General features: G+C 41.3%; 1 protein-coding gene across 1 annotated transcript in view; it reads right to left on the reverse strand.

The window, feature by feature from the left end:
- The window catches only part of MUC19 (mucin 19, oligomeric), a gene marked incomplete at both ends in the record, with an annotated part of 113,916 nt that overhangs the window by 49,599 nt on the left and 47,114 nt on the right, over positions 1–17,203 (reverse strand). The window contains 6 exons of the mRNA XM_082256303.1: positions 36–273; positions 2,406–2,532; positions 2,876–2,970; positions 4,215–4,364; positions 10,863–11,084; positions 11,183–11,258. Of these exons, the coding sequence (XP_082112429.1) occupies positions 36–273; positions 2,406–2,532; positions 2,876–2,970; positions 4,215–4,364; positions 10,863–11,084; positions 11,183–11,258 (908 nt within the window). The remainder of the gene's footprint in view (positions 1–35; positions 274–2,405; positions 2,533–2,875; positions 2,971–4,214; positions 4,365–10,862; positions 11,085–11,182; positions 11,259–17,203) is intronic.

Below are 17,203 nucleotides of genomic sequence, written 5' to 3' on the forward strand. Positions count from 1 at the left end.
GATTTCACATCATTTTTAAATAGCAGATTTCTCACCATGGGATACCATCTATTTCCATCTCTTCATGTGCTGGTATTACACCATGACGATGTTGGCAATCACAGCCTTCTTTAGTGACACAAATATTTTCACTATTCAAATATTGGCCTTCTTCACATGTACACATTTCCATCACAAGGCCTTGGTTATCACAAATATGAGATGTTGAAGCGCAAGACGGGAAACAGGACAAAGAGGTAAACCGAAGGACCTGATTGTTCATGCATTCTTTTTCTGTAAAAGTACAAACATTAAGCACGTGTATGAGTAAAATATGAATTATTATTATTTTTTTTTTTTCAGAATTCAGTATTTGGGTTCAAAAGGGAAAAATCTAGTTCAGTCTGCATCCAAATACTGAAGGACAGTAAAACAAAATAAAATATATTTTGGCAAATCAAATGTATTTTGCTGTGGGGAATGTTTGCTCTCCTAATATCTTTACTGAGAATAAAATACATGTCTTGAATCAATCACTTCACTAAATGAACCAGTTAATTATAGCTGTAGATGCAGTTTTTGGTAAGAAAGGCATGTCTGTTGGTAATGACATGGCTGTTTTCATTTCCGAAAGTAACTCCCAATTTTATAAATACAGACCTAACATTAAAAAACGTCCATGAAAAATGTTTAACTTTTACTTAATCCCCCACGGGACCAAGGGCATATAGCTCTTGGTACCATTCTGATTGATGGTACTGTTGTGAATTAAAAGCACCTCTTTAGCTGGCTGTACCTCCATCCCATTCTGTTGCCTGATTTATGGGTGTTTCAGGTGTGGGGGAGCTGCAGCCATTACTGACCCTTCCCCCTCTCTAAGCTGGCTGTTCTTTTTACTCATATGAGTAAACAATCAATGCAATGGCTCTTTGCATGTTTACGAGTAGCTTATTTACAGATTTACAGATAGATCACAAAGCTCTGCAACACTCAATGATCTTTTATTATTGTAAATGAACAGGCAGAGCTGATTGTTCACTCATAACAATAAAATATCATTCAGCTCTTCTGGACAGTGTGAGCTACTGTATCTGCCGCTGCTTGAGAAACACACAAAGCCCCAGTAGATGGATTGAATCAAATAGTGCCACAGTGCTGAGTGAGCTTTTCTATGAATGAATAATCAGCACTGTCAGAACCGGGGGTAAGTGTGACACAGTCACGCAGCGCTGCCTGTTTGTTCATAATAGTAAAAGATCAGTCATCTCTACAGAACTGTAATATCCATCTGTCAGGGCTGTATAATCTTTTGTGAATAATGGCATTGATCTCCAGAGAAGTCCCTGCTGCCAGAGACCAGTGCTGTTGTCTCCTTTCTAGCAGTATGGTTGAACACTGGGGAGTACACTGTCCAACCATACTGCTTAGCAAAAGCAGTGTAGATCTGAAAAAGACCAAGTGCTACATGTATTTGGTCCCCTAAGGGAGTAAATAAAGGTTAAAAAAGTTGTGACCGCTGTCCTGGAAAGTTACCTGTCCCGGAACTGTACTATGTTCTATTGGGTAGGGGCCCAAAATGGTAAAGTGGATTCTACATGTTGCCTGAATTGCTAGAATTTTTTGCCTTCTGTTTTATTGCAGCATGGGGTATTGTCAAAAGTATGTGCAAATCATGTGCTAAACTCGATAAACCCACTTTCTGGACACTTCATATACATATTCATAAACTTCATTATTATAAACAAATGTTCTGAGTGTGTAAGTCCTTGTACACATTACTTTATCCAAAAAAGGAGATTATGTACTCAAGATCCTGTCTGCAAAACACTGGAAACTGGAGTGCACATGAAAGATAAGCAGATAAAGTTAGAAGATACACTATACCAATCTGTGGTAAAAGCCTAATGGCTTTTTAAACCCTGTATCTTCATCCATGGTCATAACCAGTGTCTTATGACCAAAATAATTAACAAACTGTAAGAATGACGTTTGAATTGCTGGACTAAAGCCTAGTACACTCTGCTATTTCCTTCAACCCAGCAGGCTGAACAAAACAAAAAACTGACTGCTCAGGTTGGAGCCGCTGTACTAACAAGCCAATGTTAGTGCAGCTATCTCCCTGCTGTTATATTGTGTTCTGACAGGGGGATGCCCCCCCCCCCCAAAAAAAACACTCCAGTCAGTGCTTTTAGCCACCTTTTTTGATCATGCCCCTTCGACAGAAGCCAGGCAAACAGCCGACTTCTTTGGGACCGGCTGCAGTACACTCAGGCCAAATGTCAGGCGGTTTCTATTGAACTGATTTCTCAAGAGACTAATGGTATGATGGAGTAGAATATCGTTTACAGACAGCCTCTGAATAATAGTTAGCACCCATATTTCAGTTTTTATTTATTATAGTGAGTGAACTCAAACACAGAACTTACTACAATTCTGATTGCGCCAATTTTTCAACAGAACACCCTTTTCAGCACAGGCCTGCACATAATTTTCCAGTGCACTGCATACACCAGCCCAGACGTCCTCACTTTTACAAGTTGAACTTACACATCTCTGTAATAAAAATACAATAATTCAGTAACTGAACAACACAATAGCAAAAAATTGAATTATTTGAACAAAATGCACAAAAAATAGCAAGAGGAGATTTGTAAATTCATTAAAAAAATTATAACATACTTTGAATTCATAAAAAAACAAAAATGCAACTTAGAAATTAAAGAAATTAAATAACATATGCACAAACCTGTCAAATGTGTGTTTTGCGTTACCAACTAATGTATTTTTATAAAAGAAAATGGAACACATGCTTAAGAACAATACCGTTAAATGATTTAGTTCCTTCATAATCAAATCAGTTAAACAACCAATCTGCATCTTTTTGGGCATATTGTACCTCATAGTATGGACCATAATCTACATAAAAATGGCCTTTGGAAAACACTCCAGAAGAATCTTTAAGTTCTGAGCAATGCTCTTCAGCAAACATTTCTAAAAGAAAAGAAAAAAAAACACAAATAAATACATTTTTAGGGGCAACTATTGAATATGTGGTACATAGAGTGAACAATATCATGTGGGCACTTAGCATTCATACGAATTACTTCACACATATTGAATAAATCATTCATTGATCTAGAGATACAATATGTATCTGGCTGATGTATGCTCTGTATTATACTACCTAGGAAAATTAAATGTATTAATTTATTGCACCAGCAGCAGCCACATACCCTAGATATGCATGGACAGAATGTTTATGACAATAAAAGACAAAGAGAGAAAGCAACCAGACTTAGATAGAGCGCAAAAACAATAATAATCAGAAAAATAAATCCAACAATGCTGATCTCTAGCTCCCTTGAGAATAGTTCATACTAGGTATCACGTGTCTGCTAACCACCAAAATATTATAAACGTAGCCCAAATCTTAACAGTATTCCGCTTGTGTGTATGGGTACCTTAAATTCAATCAGACTGTTTATCTACTGTTAAGTTGGACATATTCATGAGTTAACCTTCTCCCTCTACTGATTAACAGTATACAAATATTTGTTTATTGTTGTTTTCCCTTATGATATGTTGCATGAAAAAAATAAAATAAATGAACAATGCACTGCTCTTTGTGTTCATGTACATACTGTATTTATAAGAATACAGTCATGTCTAAACTGTATTAAAAATAAAAAAAAAACAGCCCTGCACTACATCCAACAATGAATGGCTAACAATGTGAACAAAAAAGAAAGCTGCACTCACCAACATTTAAAAATATAAGAATTAGTGACTTTTACATGATTTACATGAAGATGATGACACAATCTCTCTTGATTAGCTATGAGAAAATTATTTCTGCACAAAGAAGAATGGGTGGGCATGAAAGGCACCAATGAGAAACCATAGATTATTATCAGAACATAAAATAAAGCCAACTGTGAAATGAACATCTTCCTCAAATAATTCTGACCAATTAGATTATTTACTTATTGGGTCCACATGTTAAGGAATGATTGATCCTTTTTCAGTGATTGCTTAATAAAAGTACATTTAAAATAGCAAATAAAATTGATCCTATTTTTATTATGGTTGTTTACAATTTTAAAATACGAATGTACAGTGCCTCCAAATAAGTAGACTGGATATTTACTATTGCAATCAATTAACTGGTCTTTAAACTATAATACATTAATAGCAAATTGCAAATGGTAAAATCACCAAAATGTAAAAGATTTTACCTTTTTCTAAGTTAATGCAAGCTGTGTGTTCTGCAGGAAGACACGAATATTGTGCCCAAGAATCGACAAATATTGCTGGTAAGGATTCTATCACGCCGTTACTACCTGTAAAGTCATCTTTTGAATTTTGATTGTAAGAACCACAAATCCCTTTAAATGGAAAGTTGAAAACATAAGTTTCCCAAATGCTTATAATATAACATGATTTAACATTTATGATGATACATGATACATGATATAATGATACATGATGATGATACATGATACAGTATAACATAACATTTACTTCCTACCATATCTATCAATAGAGGTCAAGTGAAATAACCTAATATTCCTCAACAGAAACAGTTAAAACATACATTTAAATTCCTAATCTGATACATAGCCAGTATATTTTTTAATGTTGAAGGAAAAAACTAAATTTTTGCATTTATTTTTGTGATAAAATGCATTGTAACACATAGTTGCTACTTTTTTTTGCGCATGCAAACATATTCAGCTATAATAACATTAGCATGTAACCAAACCCTCAAAGTGTTTAGCATTCTTACCTTATAGCCCTAGATTTTTTGCAACCTTCTTTTAATGCATCTCCTGCAACCTAATAGTGCACGTTTCTCTTCTTGTGTTTCAATGGATCTCCTGTAGCTTGTTTTTAACATCAACTTGTTTGTGTGAATATATATATATATAGTATCTCACAAAAGTGAGTACACCCCTCACACTTTTGTAAATATTTTATTATATCTTTTCATGTGACAACACTAAAGAAATTACCCTTTTCTACAATGTAAAGTAGTGAGTGTACAGATTGTAAAACAGTGTAAACTTTCAGTCCCCTCAAAATAACTCAACACACAGCTATTGATGTCTAAACCACTGGCAACAAAAGTGAGTACACCCCTAAGTGAAAATGATGAAATAATCAATGAAGGGCGCCTCATCCATATAGTGAGTTCCCTTAACTGCTGCCCCTTTAAGTGAAAAAACACTAAAAACAAAAATAATACATATAAAGCAGGCGCTGTCATAGGTGTGCGCACAGGGTGTGCTGGGTGTGCCTGGGCACACCCTAATCACCTTGGGCACATTAGCATTATAGCTCTATTTGCCAGTGAGGAGATGGGAAAGATCTCCCTCTGACTTGCTCTGCCATAAGAGAAGTGCCTACGCACTTCTATTTCACTGTGCTAGCAGGGAGCGTAATGTACCGGGGCCATATACATGTAGGCACACACATGCATGTGTATTTAAACTTTGGGGTGTACACCCTAATGCAATAGGCTGCGCACACCTATGGGCGCTGTTAAGTGATGGCTAATGTAGATATAATGGAAAATAACATACAAATGTGCCAATAGTGTGAACACAACAATACACTATTGCTATATAACCAGCAGAAACTAATAAATGTGAATCATTTACAGTCCATATACAAAGAAGTCATCTTAAGTGGAAAAAAATAGTGCTCAATAAATGCCGTCAACCACACCATGTCTTCTTATTTTGATTCAAGTGCTCCACCTCGTGATAAGACTCATAAATCTGCTCACTAGAAGCCCCAGGTCCCAGGGGACTTCGTGGAACACATGCTGGCCAGCTTCTTGGAGCATTATGAGAGGGGTTAGCCCTTTACATGGTTGAGGAAAGGGGATGCACATATAGACCAATCTCTTTACTCTGCACAGATGTTAAATTATTGGCAAAAGTATTAGCGATTAGACTAATTCAAATAATCCATACTTTAATTCAACCTGATCAATGTGGTTTTATTCCTCGTAGATCGACATTGTTAAATGTTAGGAGATTATTCTTAAATCTACAAATCCCATCAGAAAAGTTGGGATCATGAGCCATATTGTCCCTCGATGCTGTCAAAGCATTTGACAGCATCGAGTGGAACCATCTGTGGCGGGCTCTATCGCTATTTAATGTTGGTCTCTATTTAATGTTGGCAAACTGGGTTAAACTGCTGTATGCTGGTCCAAGGATGAAAGTTAAAACTGGTGGAAGATCCTCTGAATAATTGTTGTTGTTCCGTGGGACGAGGCAGGGGTGCCCACTGTCACCACTGTTTTTTGCTATGGCGATAGAACCTTTGGCGATAGACATTTTTTAGAGGATGTGAACCATTAATTTATAGCAACAATGGATCATGGGAAAATAGTTGGTCTGTTCTCAGAACTCCCCATCAACTGGGAGAAATCTGTTCTTTTCCCGGGTAAAGGGTTAGGGCGAGAGCTACCGGAGAGCGCTAGACACCTGCAAGTAGTAAAGAGCTTTAAATATATGCGAATAGTCATAACAGTTGACCCTGGGTAGTATATACTGGAAAACCTACAGCCCTTAATAAAATCATTTAGAATAAAGTGCGGGACATGGAGCCGCCTTCCTCCATCAGTAGTGGGTCATTGCAGCCTGATTAGAATGATATGGTTGCCTCAACTGTTATATATTTTGCATAATTCCCCAATATGGATCCCTGGAGGATGGTTTTAGAAGTTTGAAGGTCTTTTTAAGAAATTGATCTGAAGGAAGAGGCAGGCTGGAGTTCGCCTAATAATATAACAGTTGCCGAGTGACGGGGGGGGGGGGGTTGCCTGTCCCCCATCCCTGGAGCTACTTCTTGGCAGCTCAGTTACAACAAATAAGTAGGCAATAATACCACCTGTTATAGCTCACGAGCATTGCTGGCCTATACCCCACATATATTGTTCATAGAGGCATTAGAGGCAAACTCTTGGGGGGGGGGCGCAGATCAGTGTCTATCAACAATGCTATTGGGGAAGGTATGGAATATATAGGATCAATATTTGGGTACTCGGGTCTAACAGAGTATACACCTATTTGGGATAACGAAAATTTAATTGAACTTATGGGACTGGAGAATTTTAGAAACTGGAAACAGAAGGTAGTGATAAGATTTTGCAAATACACAAAGCAGGGATAATGAAGACATTTCAGGAACTGAAAGAAGAATTTGGGCTCTTGAATAGAGATTTATATGTATCTGCAGCTGTGGCATGCACTGGCAACACAATTTAAGGAAGGGGGACTAGAATGGTGTAGATTCCCTTTGTTGAAAAATTTGGTAGAGGCTACATCTTTAAAAGGGTTGATCTCATAACTATATAGAAATATAAAGGGAAGGGTATTGGATAAAGACTCTCAGCTGTCTAGCAGAATAAAATGGTAGGAGGATGTAGGGCAATTAACAGATATACAATGGGATGGTATAGTAACCTTAATAGATACATTATCCCTCTCAGCAACCCAAAAGCTCACACAGTTTTATATACTCCATAGAGCATTTTATACGCTCAAAAAACTGTTTTCGTTTGGGGGAAGATCGGATGCATCCTGCCCCAGATGTAAATTGGGCAGTTGGGGATTTGATCCACATGTTATGAAGGTGCCCCAAGCTGCATAGATACTGGAAGTAGGTGCTGGATAGAATAAATAAATGTATGCTTAGACCCGGTTCTATGTATATTGGTGGACATGGAGCAGAAAGTGGGGGGCTGACCAACGCTTGCTGATGCTTCAAAAACACTGACTTGCTGTACTGTACTTGAAACTTGACTTCTGACAATCTGGTTAGCTCAAAAGTCCTGGACTGTACTAAGAACTGACTTCTGACACTCTGGGTAGCTCAAAAGTCCTGAACACTGCTCCCTCCAGTCCTTCCTGACTGAGGTAGCTCATGTAAACTGATTCTGCTGCTGCAACTCTCAACACTGTACACTGCACACCGCACGCTGTACACTTAACTCTTCAGGGTCCACACACTGGCACCCCCTCTATACTTCAGGATCCACGCACTTGCAACCCCTCTATACCTCAGGGCCCAAACACTGGCGCCCTCTTGACACTTCAGGGTCAACACTGGCACCCCCTTTACTCTTGCTCCTGCACCGGCTAGCTATCTCCCGGATCCCTCTGACCTTCTCCGGAGTGGTCCTCTCTCACTAGGCAGACCCCCAGGGGACAGTTTGCAGTACTCACGAACTGGGAATGCTTTCCTGAAACTGGACCCCTCTCAGCTCTGCTGGTCCTCTGCACGGGATCCTCTCTGCGGCTCAGCTCAGCCTTCTGTCCCTTCTCACTAGGCAAGCTGCCTGGGACACCCGATTCCTCTGACAGGAGGAGAGACAGCCACGCTCTCCCTCCTGGGACTCTGCTTCCCGCCAAAGACGCTGCATCATGTGCTCCCCTCAAACTTATACCCACTCCACAATGCTATGTGGCAGAATCTGCCTTGCTGGGGTAGATACTGGCTGGGTTTCATCCACTGTCCAATGATAACCCTCTCATTTAGTACAGTGGGGAGACTCCCCAGTCCCAACAGCCACACCTGGGAGACATGACAGCCCAGCTGAAAATCATGGCCCTGCTGTTAAGCAGACAAAGAGACTGTTGAATGCTTGTTACTATTTTTGTATGTGATTCTTTGCCTATTGAAGGAAAATAATAAAGATATAAAGATTTAAAAAAATAATGTGTCAACTTGTGTAAATGCAATGCATGTGGTGTGAATACAGCCTAAAACAAAAGAAAAAAACTTTTTTGTACTTCAGTGATCAGTAGGCCAGGTAATTTACCCCAGAGTTCCGGTTAGAGATGAGTTTAAAGGAGACTGTAGAGCAGTGGTACTGAATTCAAGCTTTTTTTCTGGTGAGATGACCAAGAAATCCACAACTTGTCCTCACTGATTTAGCAGTACTACCTTCTCTGTTTACTGTTGCCATAGTGAGTAGGTTGGATTTATAAATGGTAGGCTCCATGGTAACCCATCCAGAAGCCAGGGGCGGATCTGGGGGGGAGGTAGTAACAGAGCGATTGCCCCCCCCCCCCCCCGGGAAAATATTACTGCCTCCGACTTAGCGGTGCAGCAGTGCAACAGGGCCGTACTTTCGCCGGGGCAATCCCCGGCTCCTGCTCGCCACTGACTGCCAGGCCAGCAGTGGTTGGTTGCTAGGACTGGCCAGCGTCTAGCAACCAACCATGTGGTTACTATGACTCCACCCCTGCATTCAGCGGGGAGTGGAACTTTCTCTCGTGGTCTGTCCTGGGCTGCCTGCTGCCACAACTCCTGGCTCACTCCTGCAGCTATCAGTGGTGAAATTTCCTTGTTTAGATCTGGCTGCTCTGTGATCACGCAGTGTCCTGCCTCCCCGTGCTGTAAATTTAAATAAGGTAAGGAACTTCAGGTGGTTTATATGTAATGTTAGCGGAAGAGAAGCTCTGGGGACCCTGATGTAAGGGGGGCTCTGTGGGGACCCTGCTGTAAGATGGAAGGGCTCTCTGGGGACCCTGATGTGAGGGGGGCTCTCTGGGGACCCTGTTGTGAGTGGGGAGCTCTCTGGGGACCCTGATGTGAGGGGGGCTCTCTGGGGACCCTGATGTGAGGGGGGGCTCTCTGAGGACCCCAATGTGAAGGGGGGCTCTCTGGGGACCCTGATGTTGGCTGGGGGCTCTCTGGGGACCCTAATGAGAGGGGGACTCTTTGTGGACCCTGGAATAAGGGGGGGCTCTCTGGGGACCCTGACATAAGGTTAGAGCGTTAAAGCACGGTAAAACTGCTTCACAATGGAAAGTGACCGAAATAAACTAATTTTAACGCGCCACAACCGCCCCAAAACCACACCCCAAATGCCTGCTAGAGCATTGGCGAAGCATTACCATAGACTTGAATGGGAGGCCTTGAAAGGCTTCAAACGCCTCCTCACTCAACATGAGGCTTTAACCACTTCTGGACCATAAAGTTTTACCCCCTTAATGACCAGGCCATTTTTTGCGATTCGGCCCTGCGTTACTTTAACTGACAATTGTGCAGGCGTGAAACGCTGTACCCAAATAAAATTGATGTCCCTTTTTCCCACAAATAGGGCTTTCTTTTGGTGGTATTTGATCACCTGTGTGATTTTTATTTTTTGCGCTATAAAAAAAAGCGACAATTCTAAAAAATATATATTTTTTCCACTTTCTCCTACATAACATTCCCAATAAAAAAAATTAAAACTCAATTTTTTTCATCATTTTAGGCCAATTTTTATTCTGCTACATATTTTTGGTAAAAAAAAAATCCCAGGGAGGGGTCGTGTCGGAGAAGCAAATACAGGAACGAAGCCCTGTGTCTGTGTCTCTCCCCGCAGCAGCTGAAAGCAGGTAGCAGAAAACAAATTGGCCAAAAATTTAAAAAAAATTTGATTTTTACATTTTTTTGGGGGGAATTTCATATAAAAAAATGTTAAAAATATTGTTATTTTTTCAAAATAAACGCTCTTTTTTTGTTTATAGTACAAAAAGAAAAAAGCGCACAGGTGATCAAATACCACCAAAAGAAAGCTCAATTTGTGGGAAAAAAAGGACGTAAATTTAGTTTGGGTATGGCGTCGCACGACCGCGCAATTGTCAGTTAAAGTCGCACAGCGCCGAATCGCAAAAAGTGGCCTGGACGTAAGACAGCAAAATCCTCCGGTGGTAAAGTGGTTAATACAGTTAGTAAATGTTCTACTGTTTAATAATTGTAGCTTATTTGGATAAACCTCCAGATTTATCTAGCCCCACTAGGAGAATGAGTATGGGGTAAAAATGACAGCTGTTATCTTTAGAAAATTTCTGCATGTGTTCCGTCACCAAGCTTACCTTTTGAGAGGTAATCAAAGGTAGAATCTGATTGGTCGCCCTGCCCTGCTGCTCTAGCTACTCTAGATTTTGGTTGCTTCGGTCCTGGTGAATTCCCCTCTGCATTTTCAGATGGAATTGAGATGTAGACTTGCATTGCAGGTATGCGTTGTACAAAGAGTTCCACTTTATTGAATAATTTGACGTAAAAATCCTGACCATGTTGTTTCACATATAAATGATCTGAAAGGAAATATAATTTCAAACATTGAATGTAATATGGAATGATCATTTCAGGAAAGTTTACATTTTGCACTATGAATTATTCAACTTTGTTTTACCAGACATGTGGTGCGCTAGGTCCATATCGCTAAAAGGCCCAGCCTTTGGAATCTCAAATGTATGTTCATCACCTCCCTGAAGTAAAAAAGAAAAAAGACAAAAAAATAAAAAAAAGTAAATGATGATAATACTAATTGGGTTTGACAGCATTGTAACAAATATATTTTTTCTTTGAAACCATGACTATTATTGTTCTTTAGGCATGGTAAAATATAAACGAAATTAATTTACCAAGATCAATTGCCACCGATCCCAACTTCATTAATTCCCCCTTTGCATTTAATTGGGTTTAAGTGCCGGTTCACACTTCTGCGATGCGGGAAGGCTGCGAATTCGCAGCCTGTTCCCGCATCGCACACGCACCCCCGGCAGTTCACACTGCCATATGCGATACGCTGGGGGTGTCAATGTAATCTTAACGACACCCCCAGTTTGATCGCATATCGCAGTGCGATCGTGCAGTTCGCACAGGATCGGATCGCACAAGTGTGAACCGCTGTGCGATCCGATCCTGATGCGGCTGCAAAAATGCCTCCTGTGCGTGTTTGCTGCGGGTGCGATGCAAATTTAGCCATACAAACTGTATGGCTAAACTCGCACCGCACAGCCGATCGCATGTAATGTCGGAGCAGTGCGCTCCGATATTACATGCGAACCCGGCACTCGCAGAAGTGTGAACCGGCACTAAAGCATTTTCCTTTGCCTACCCTGCTGTTGCTCTTTGCTGCAGTTCCTACTGGTGTGTTCTCAAGAATCTGCAGCATTTTCCTGTGCCCGATGACACGACTAAAAAAACGGGCGTCTTCTTCAGCAAATTCTATTACCTTTCTGCTAACCGCTGCTGCTAGAGTTTGGAAAAGAATCCTTTAATCTGAGTGTTTTTAGAACAATCTACAGATGAAATGACTGCAGATAAACAGGTACCATGAGTCCATTGCCGATAGCTACAGAATTTTCTAGGAGTTAAAAGAGATGTATGGCATTTTTTTTTTTTTTTGTAGATTCATACCTAGGTCGATGCAGCATCAGCCCCATGCTGCATCTCTCTACTGCCGACTCTAACACGAACACCACTGATCACTCGGTTCTCAGGGCTCCCTGAGCAGAGAACTCCCCCTCATTAATGGGAGTGATGAGCTGTGGAGGGGGCAGAAGCAGTCGGCTCAGGCTCTTGCTGAGAGGCTAAGCTGTGTGCTGGACCAGGCGTGTGGGTAGATCCCGACCATATGGTTTCCAGAACTAACTGCACTCCTGTGATCCACAGGGGGAAGTACTTCTCCCTTTAACTATTAAATGTATGTCAAAAATTATGGTGAGACCTATGTGATGCACATATCCCAGAAGGCAAAGGGAGGACCTTGCATGGCATTGGCCTAGGGGAGGGAGGTGCAAAAAATAAAAAATAAAAAGACATCCCTATTTCAGCAGTGGAGGAATGGGGGGGGGGGGTGCAGAGGAGGGAAGTCTCCCCCAAGGGTGGAAATCTGCTTTAAGGGACAATATAATGTAACTGAAAAAATATATATAACCTATAATATTTACATTGTGCAGAGAGTTTTTTTTTAATAAAGTATATGTGGATGCCTGGTTTAAAAGAAACACATGTAAATTGAAATATGTAGGGAAAAGCTGCTGACTTGTCCATCTGAAAATGCAACTTACCTGGCTGTTATTATAATTCAGTAGCTTCAATATTTACACTAATGCAAAACAATTTTACAGGTGAGAGTTTCTGACCTTTCTGTCTACTTTAGCTTGTTTATTTCAGATCAGTGACTCAGAAAACATTCAGACCAGACAACTAGCATTCTCAGGTGAAGGTCTACAATTTTGGTCTATACAGTATATTGCTTTTTCCTTTTACACCTTAAACCCAAAGTAAATATGGCCTGAATAAAAGAGTCATGTGTATTCTTCTTTGAATCTTGGTGTACTTCGTGTATTTTTCCAGATCTGTGCAGCAACCCAGTTTGAAACTTTGCCACTGTGTAGAAATTTTTCTGTAATAAAGACTGGTCACCACTGCTCTGTTGTGCAGGGTCGCTGGTCTTGTCTTAGTCCTCTCCCGTAGTTTTCTGCAGGCAGCCTGTAGTGGGTGGCTTCTCCGTGCACAGGCTATATACACCACAGGAATACAGGTTTACTGGTGGAAATGTAGATCCACATCAGTTACGATGAACTAAGCTCACTGACCCAACGAATAATTAACATGATGAATACCCCACCCCTTTGTTTAACTGCACCTGTTATTTTTGGCGAGCAGTCTGTCAGCGTGTGTTTTTTTTTTTTTTTTTTTTTTTTTTAGTGTGAATGAGTAATCAGGGATACTATGAATCTAGGATAAAAGTCAGGTATGAATTTTACATCGTTTTTGAGGTGCACAGGGAGCTACCTACAACAAATAGACCAGGAGCTTGCATGGCAAAGTAAATTGATGACTATGTGCATGAGCACCAAGGCTGAATGTGGGAGTGAAGCTTCGTGTATGGAGAAACACCCTAGACTGAATTCCAGGGTCAAAATGGACGCAAAGCAGAAGGTCAGTCCCAGTACCTGGTGACCTGGGCAAATGGGAACTTTCAAGTAAGCATTTTTGAAGTCTACCAAGACCAACAGACCCCCTTGATGAAGAAAGGTCATGATCGATCAAACAGAATTCATACTGAGGTTGCAAACTCTCACAAAGGTGATGAGTCACTTGAGGTTCAGGTCAGGCCCAACCCTACATTTACTTGGGACAGTAACAGATTTTAATGAATGCCTTCAAAAATTTTCAGAGGGGCCAAAATAGAGCATCAAATACTATCATTTCAAATCTCCCAAATATTGAGATGAAAAGTGGATGGGAAAAAACACTCCAATAGAAAGGATAGGAGCTTTATCTTTTATCTGTAAAGCACCAGCTTGCAACCTACTTGTCTGAAATGCGGAACACGGTCACTCAAAATTTTCCAAAGGAAGGAAGACATCCTCCTGCCCGGAGAAGCAAAGGTTTGGACAAACCTTAATGCCATGAGGACCTGACTGGCTGAGGGCTTAGACTGGGAGGAGGGTCTATTCTGAGGAGTTAGGTTAGGAGGGGGGAAAAGGTCTGTACTGAGGGGTCTGTATTGAGGGGCTAGGACATAGGGGTCTAAGAGGTTAAGCTGGGAGAGGGGTCTGTACTGAGATTGTGGGCCAAGAGCTGTGAGGGAAGATCTGAACTGAGGAGTGATTGGGGCTGTTTTATTTTAAGATTTGATCTGTGGGAGATATGGGCTTGTGGGGGGTCAGATTTGTCCTGGCAGGAGAGGTTAATTTTATTTTGTGTTTTGTGCAGTGGCCTGTGCATTACACATTACTGAGCCCCACATTCTCTACCTTATACATTTCTGAGTGTTTGTGAAATATTCTCTTTGTTATGAACTCCTGAGAGTGTAGGTAGAAGTACTGTGGCATATGTGTACTGTGTATATAGTTAGTAGGCTTAGAGTTTTTTTTTTTTTTTTTCATGTCCCTTTAAGCCCTTCCCACTCTCAGAGCACTTTGAACATGTCCACATTTTGGCTCAGCGCCCCGCGTGCACCATTTTATTGTGATTATTTAGTGTGTGGGAGAGGTGTTGAAAAATGATCGACCTCGGGTGCCACATTTGCTAGGTGCACCACTGGAGACCAGACAGTATACCTATGTTGTCCTAGGATGCTGTACTAAGATGTCCATAACCTATTACAGGCAGTTACAAACAAGATAGGGACTGTAGGTTTGTTCTGAAGTCTAATTTGTTTGTAAGTCGGAACAGGTACATTTTTTAAGTGTAGCTCCAGCCAAAATAATCATTTTTACGTTTCTTTTAAATAGCATAGGAAAGGGTTAACACCCCTGTACCAATTGTTTTGCTGTTTGTGCCCCTGTTCAGAAGATTTCAGTTGTTTGTAAGTCAGATGTTTGTAACCCCAGGACAGGCCGTATCAAGAGATTCCAAACACTTTATATGTATACACATACACCATCCCTTCCCCCTCAAAAAAATATTTTTTCCATATACTCATAACTTACAAGAGTTCTTTTAACATTCCACAAAGATTTTATCAATCAGTTCTATGTTTGGAGATTAATTGCTCTGCGTCCTATACAATAAAATTACAATTGCAAATAGAAGTTGCACGTTTTGCATCCTTTGCAATATTGCACGTTGAAAAAGTCATAAATGCACAAGGTTGAGACATACATACAAAGATATCCTTTTATGTTTTAGGGCATGTACAATAATCAGACTAGATGAAACTGGGTAGGGCTAGGTTCACGCTAATGCTGCTCTGCGAGCCCTGTTTTGTGCGGGCATAGCAGCAAATTTTGTTTGGGCTGCTGTGCCTCCTGAAAGGTAGGAAAAGGTTCCTGTTTATTTTTGGAATCACAGCCTGCACAGGAAATGCAAATGCAGTGCAGTTCTCAGTGCGGGAGCGATTTCCAGTACATGCGGCTTGCCATTAGGAATAATGGCACCTGCTCACATCTGCGTTTTTCTGTACGGGTGGTTGCGACTGCAGGAACGGGTGCAGACCTGCAGCAGGAACCACTGCACAGATGTGAACCTAGCCTAAAACACTGTGGGCTCCATTCACAAAGCGGTATCAACCACTTTAAGAAATGCGGTAAAATACAGCTTAGCGTTTTTCAATATTTTTACGACATTCACAAAAAATGCTACTAAAATACGCTGTCCTATATGAAGTGATGCAGTATTTTTGTAGTGAAAGCTTGTGGTAATTCAACGCCGGCGTTAGCTGGTGTTTTTAACAACCAGTGGACCCTTTGGGTCTGAGATGGATTTTGAGGGGAACCGCCACACCAAAATGTAAAATAAAATGTGCCCCCCCCCCCCTCCCAAAATCCATACTAGACCCTTTTTCAGGCATTCTGCCCAGTAGGTCAGGAAAGGGAGGGGATGAATGAGCGCCCTACCCACCTGAACCATACAAGGCTATATGTCCTCAACAGGGGGGGGCAAAAGCCCCCCCAAAGCACCTTGTCCCCATGTTAACAGGGAAAAGGTCCTTTTTTCCACAACCCTGGCAGGTGGTTAAGGGGGGTCTGCGGATGGGGGGCTTATTCAAATCTGGAAGCCCCCTTTAACAAGGGGGCCCCTCAGATCCCAGCCCCCCTAATCATTCACCAAAAAAGTACTGAAAAAGTAAATAAAAAGGCAGACAGTTTTTGAAAAGTCCTTGTTTTAAAAAAAAGAATGTTCCAGAGTGTAGATCCATTGTCAATCATGGTAACTGCCATCATCTCCAACCGAAAAAAAAAAAAAAGAGATTTACATCCAATGCTGGCTCCTGCTGTCTGACGGCTCTGCCACCCCCGCTGCAAAAACAAAAATAAGGGGTGGAGCCATCTGGTGACATTAATGGGCAGACCTGCCCATTGTAACATCATCGAACCAACATGCCCAGGATCGACCCAGCATTTACTTTTCAGCACTTTTTGGTGATTGAGTAGGGGTACTATGTACTCCATATTCATTTACATGGGGAGACAGGGATCTGGGGGCCTCCTAATTAAAGGGGGCTTCCAGATTCCAATAAGCTTCCCACCCACAGACCCCCACAATAACTGGCCAGGGTTGTAGGGAAGAGTGCCCCAATGCACTCCCCCCCAAATTGAGGGCATATGGACTGGTATGGTTCAGGAGGGGAGGGATGATCACTAACCCCCTCTTACCTGACCATGCTTACTGCTTGGATAAGGATAAGGTATGGATTTTGGCGGGAACTACACCATTTTTTAAAATAATTTGGAGTGGGAGTTTCCCCTCAAACTTCATATCCAATCCAGGCCTGGTATGGATTGGGGAAGACCCCACAAGTTTTTTTTCTGTAATTTATTAATGCCGGCAAAGCTTTTCTTTACATACAGTTGTCAAAGGGGGACAGCTAATGAGTTATCGGTTGTATGGGACGTGGTGGCAACCCACTTCTGAACAACCATGACAGTTACTGGTTGTTAAGGACGCTGACTGCCGCCGGCACCTAGATGAA

This window comes from Pelophylax lessonae (assembly GCF_965119305.1).
Source record: "Pelophylax lessonae genome assembly, chromosome: 4".
Taxonomy (NCBI): domain Eukaryota; kingdom Metazoa; phylum Chordata; class Amphibia; order Anura; family Ranidae; genus Pelophylax; species Pelophylax lessonae.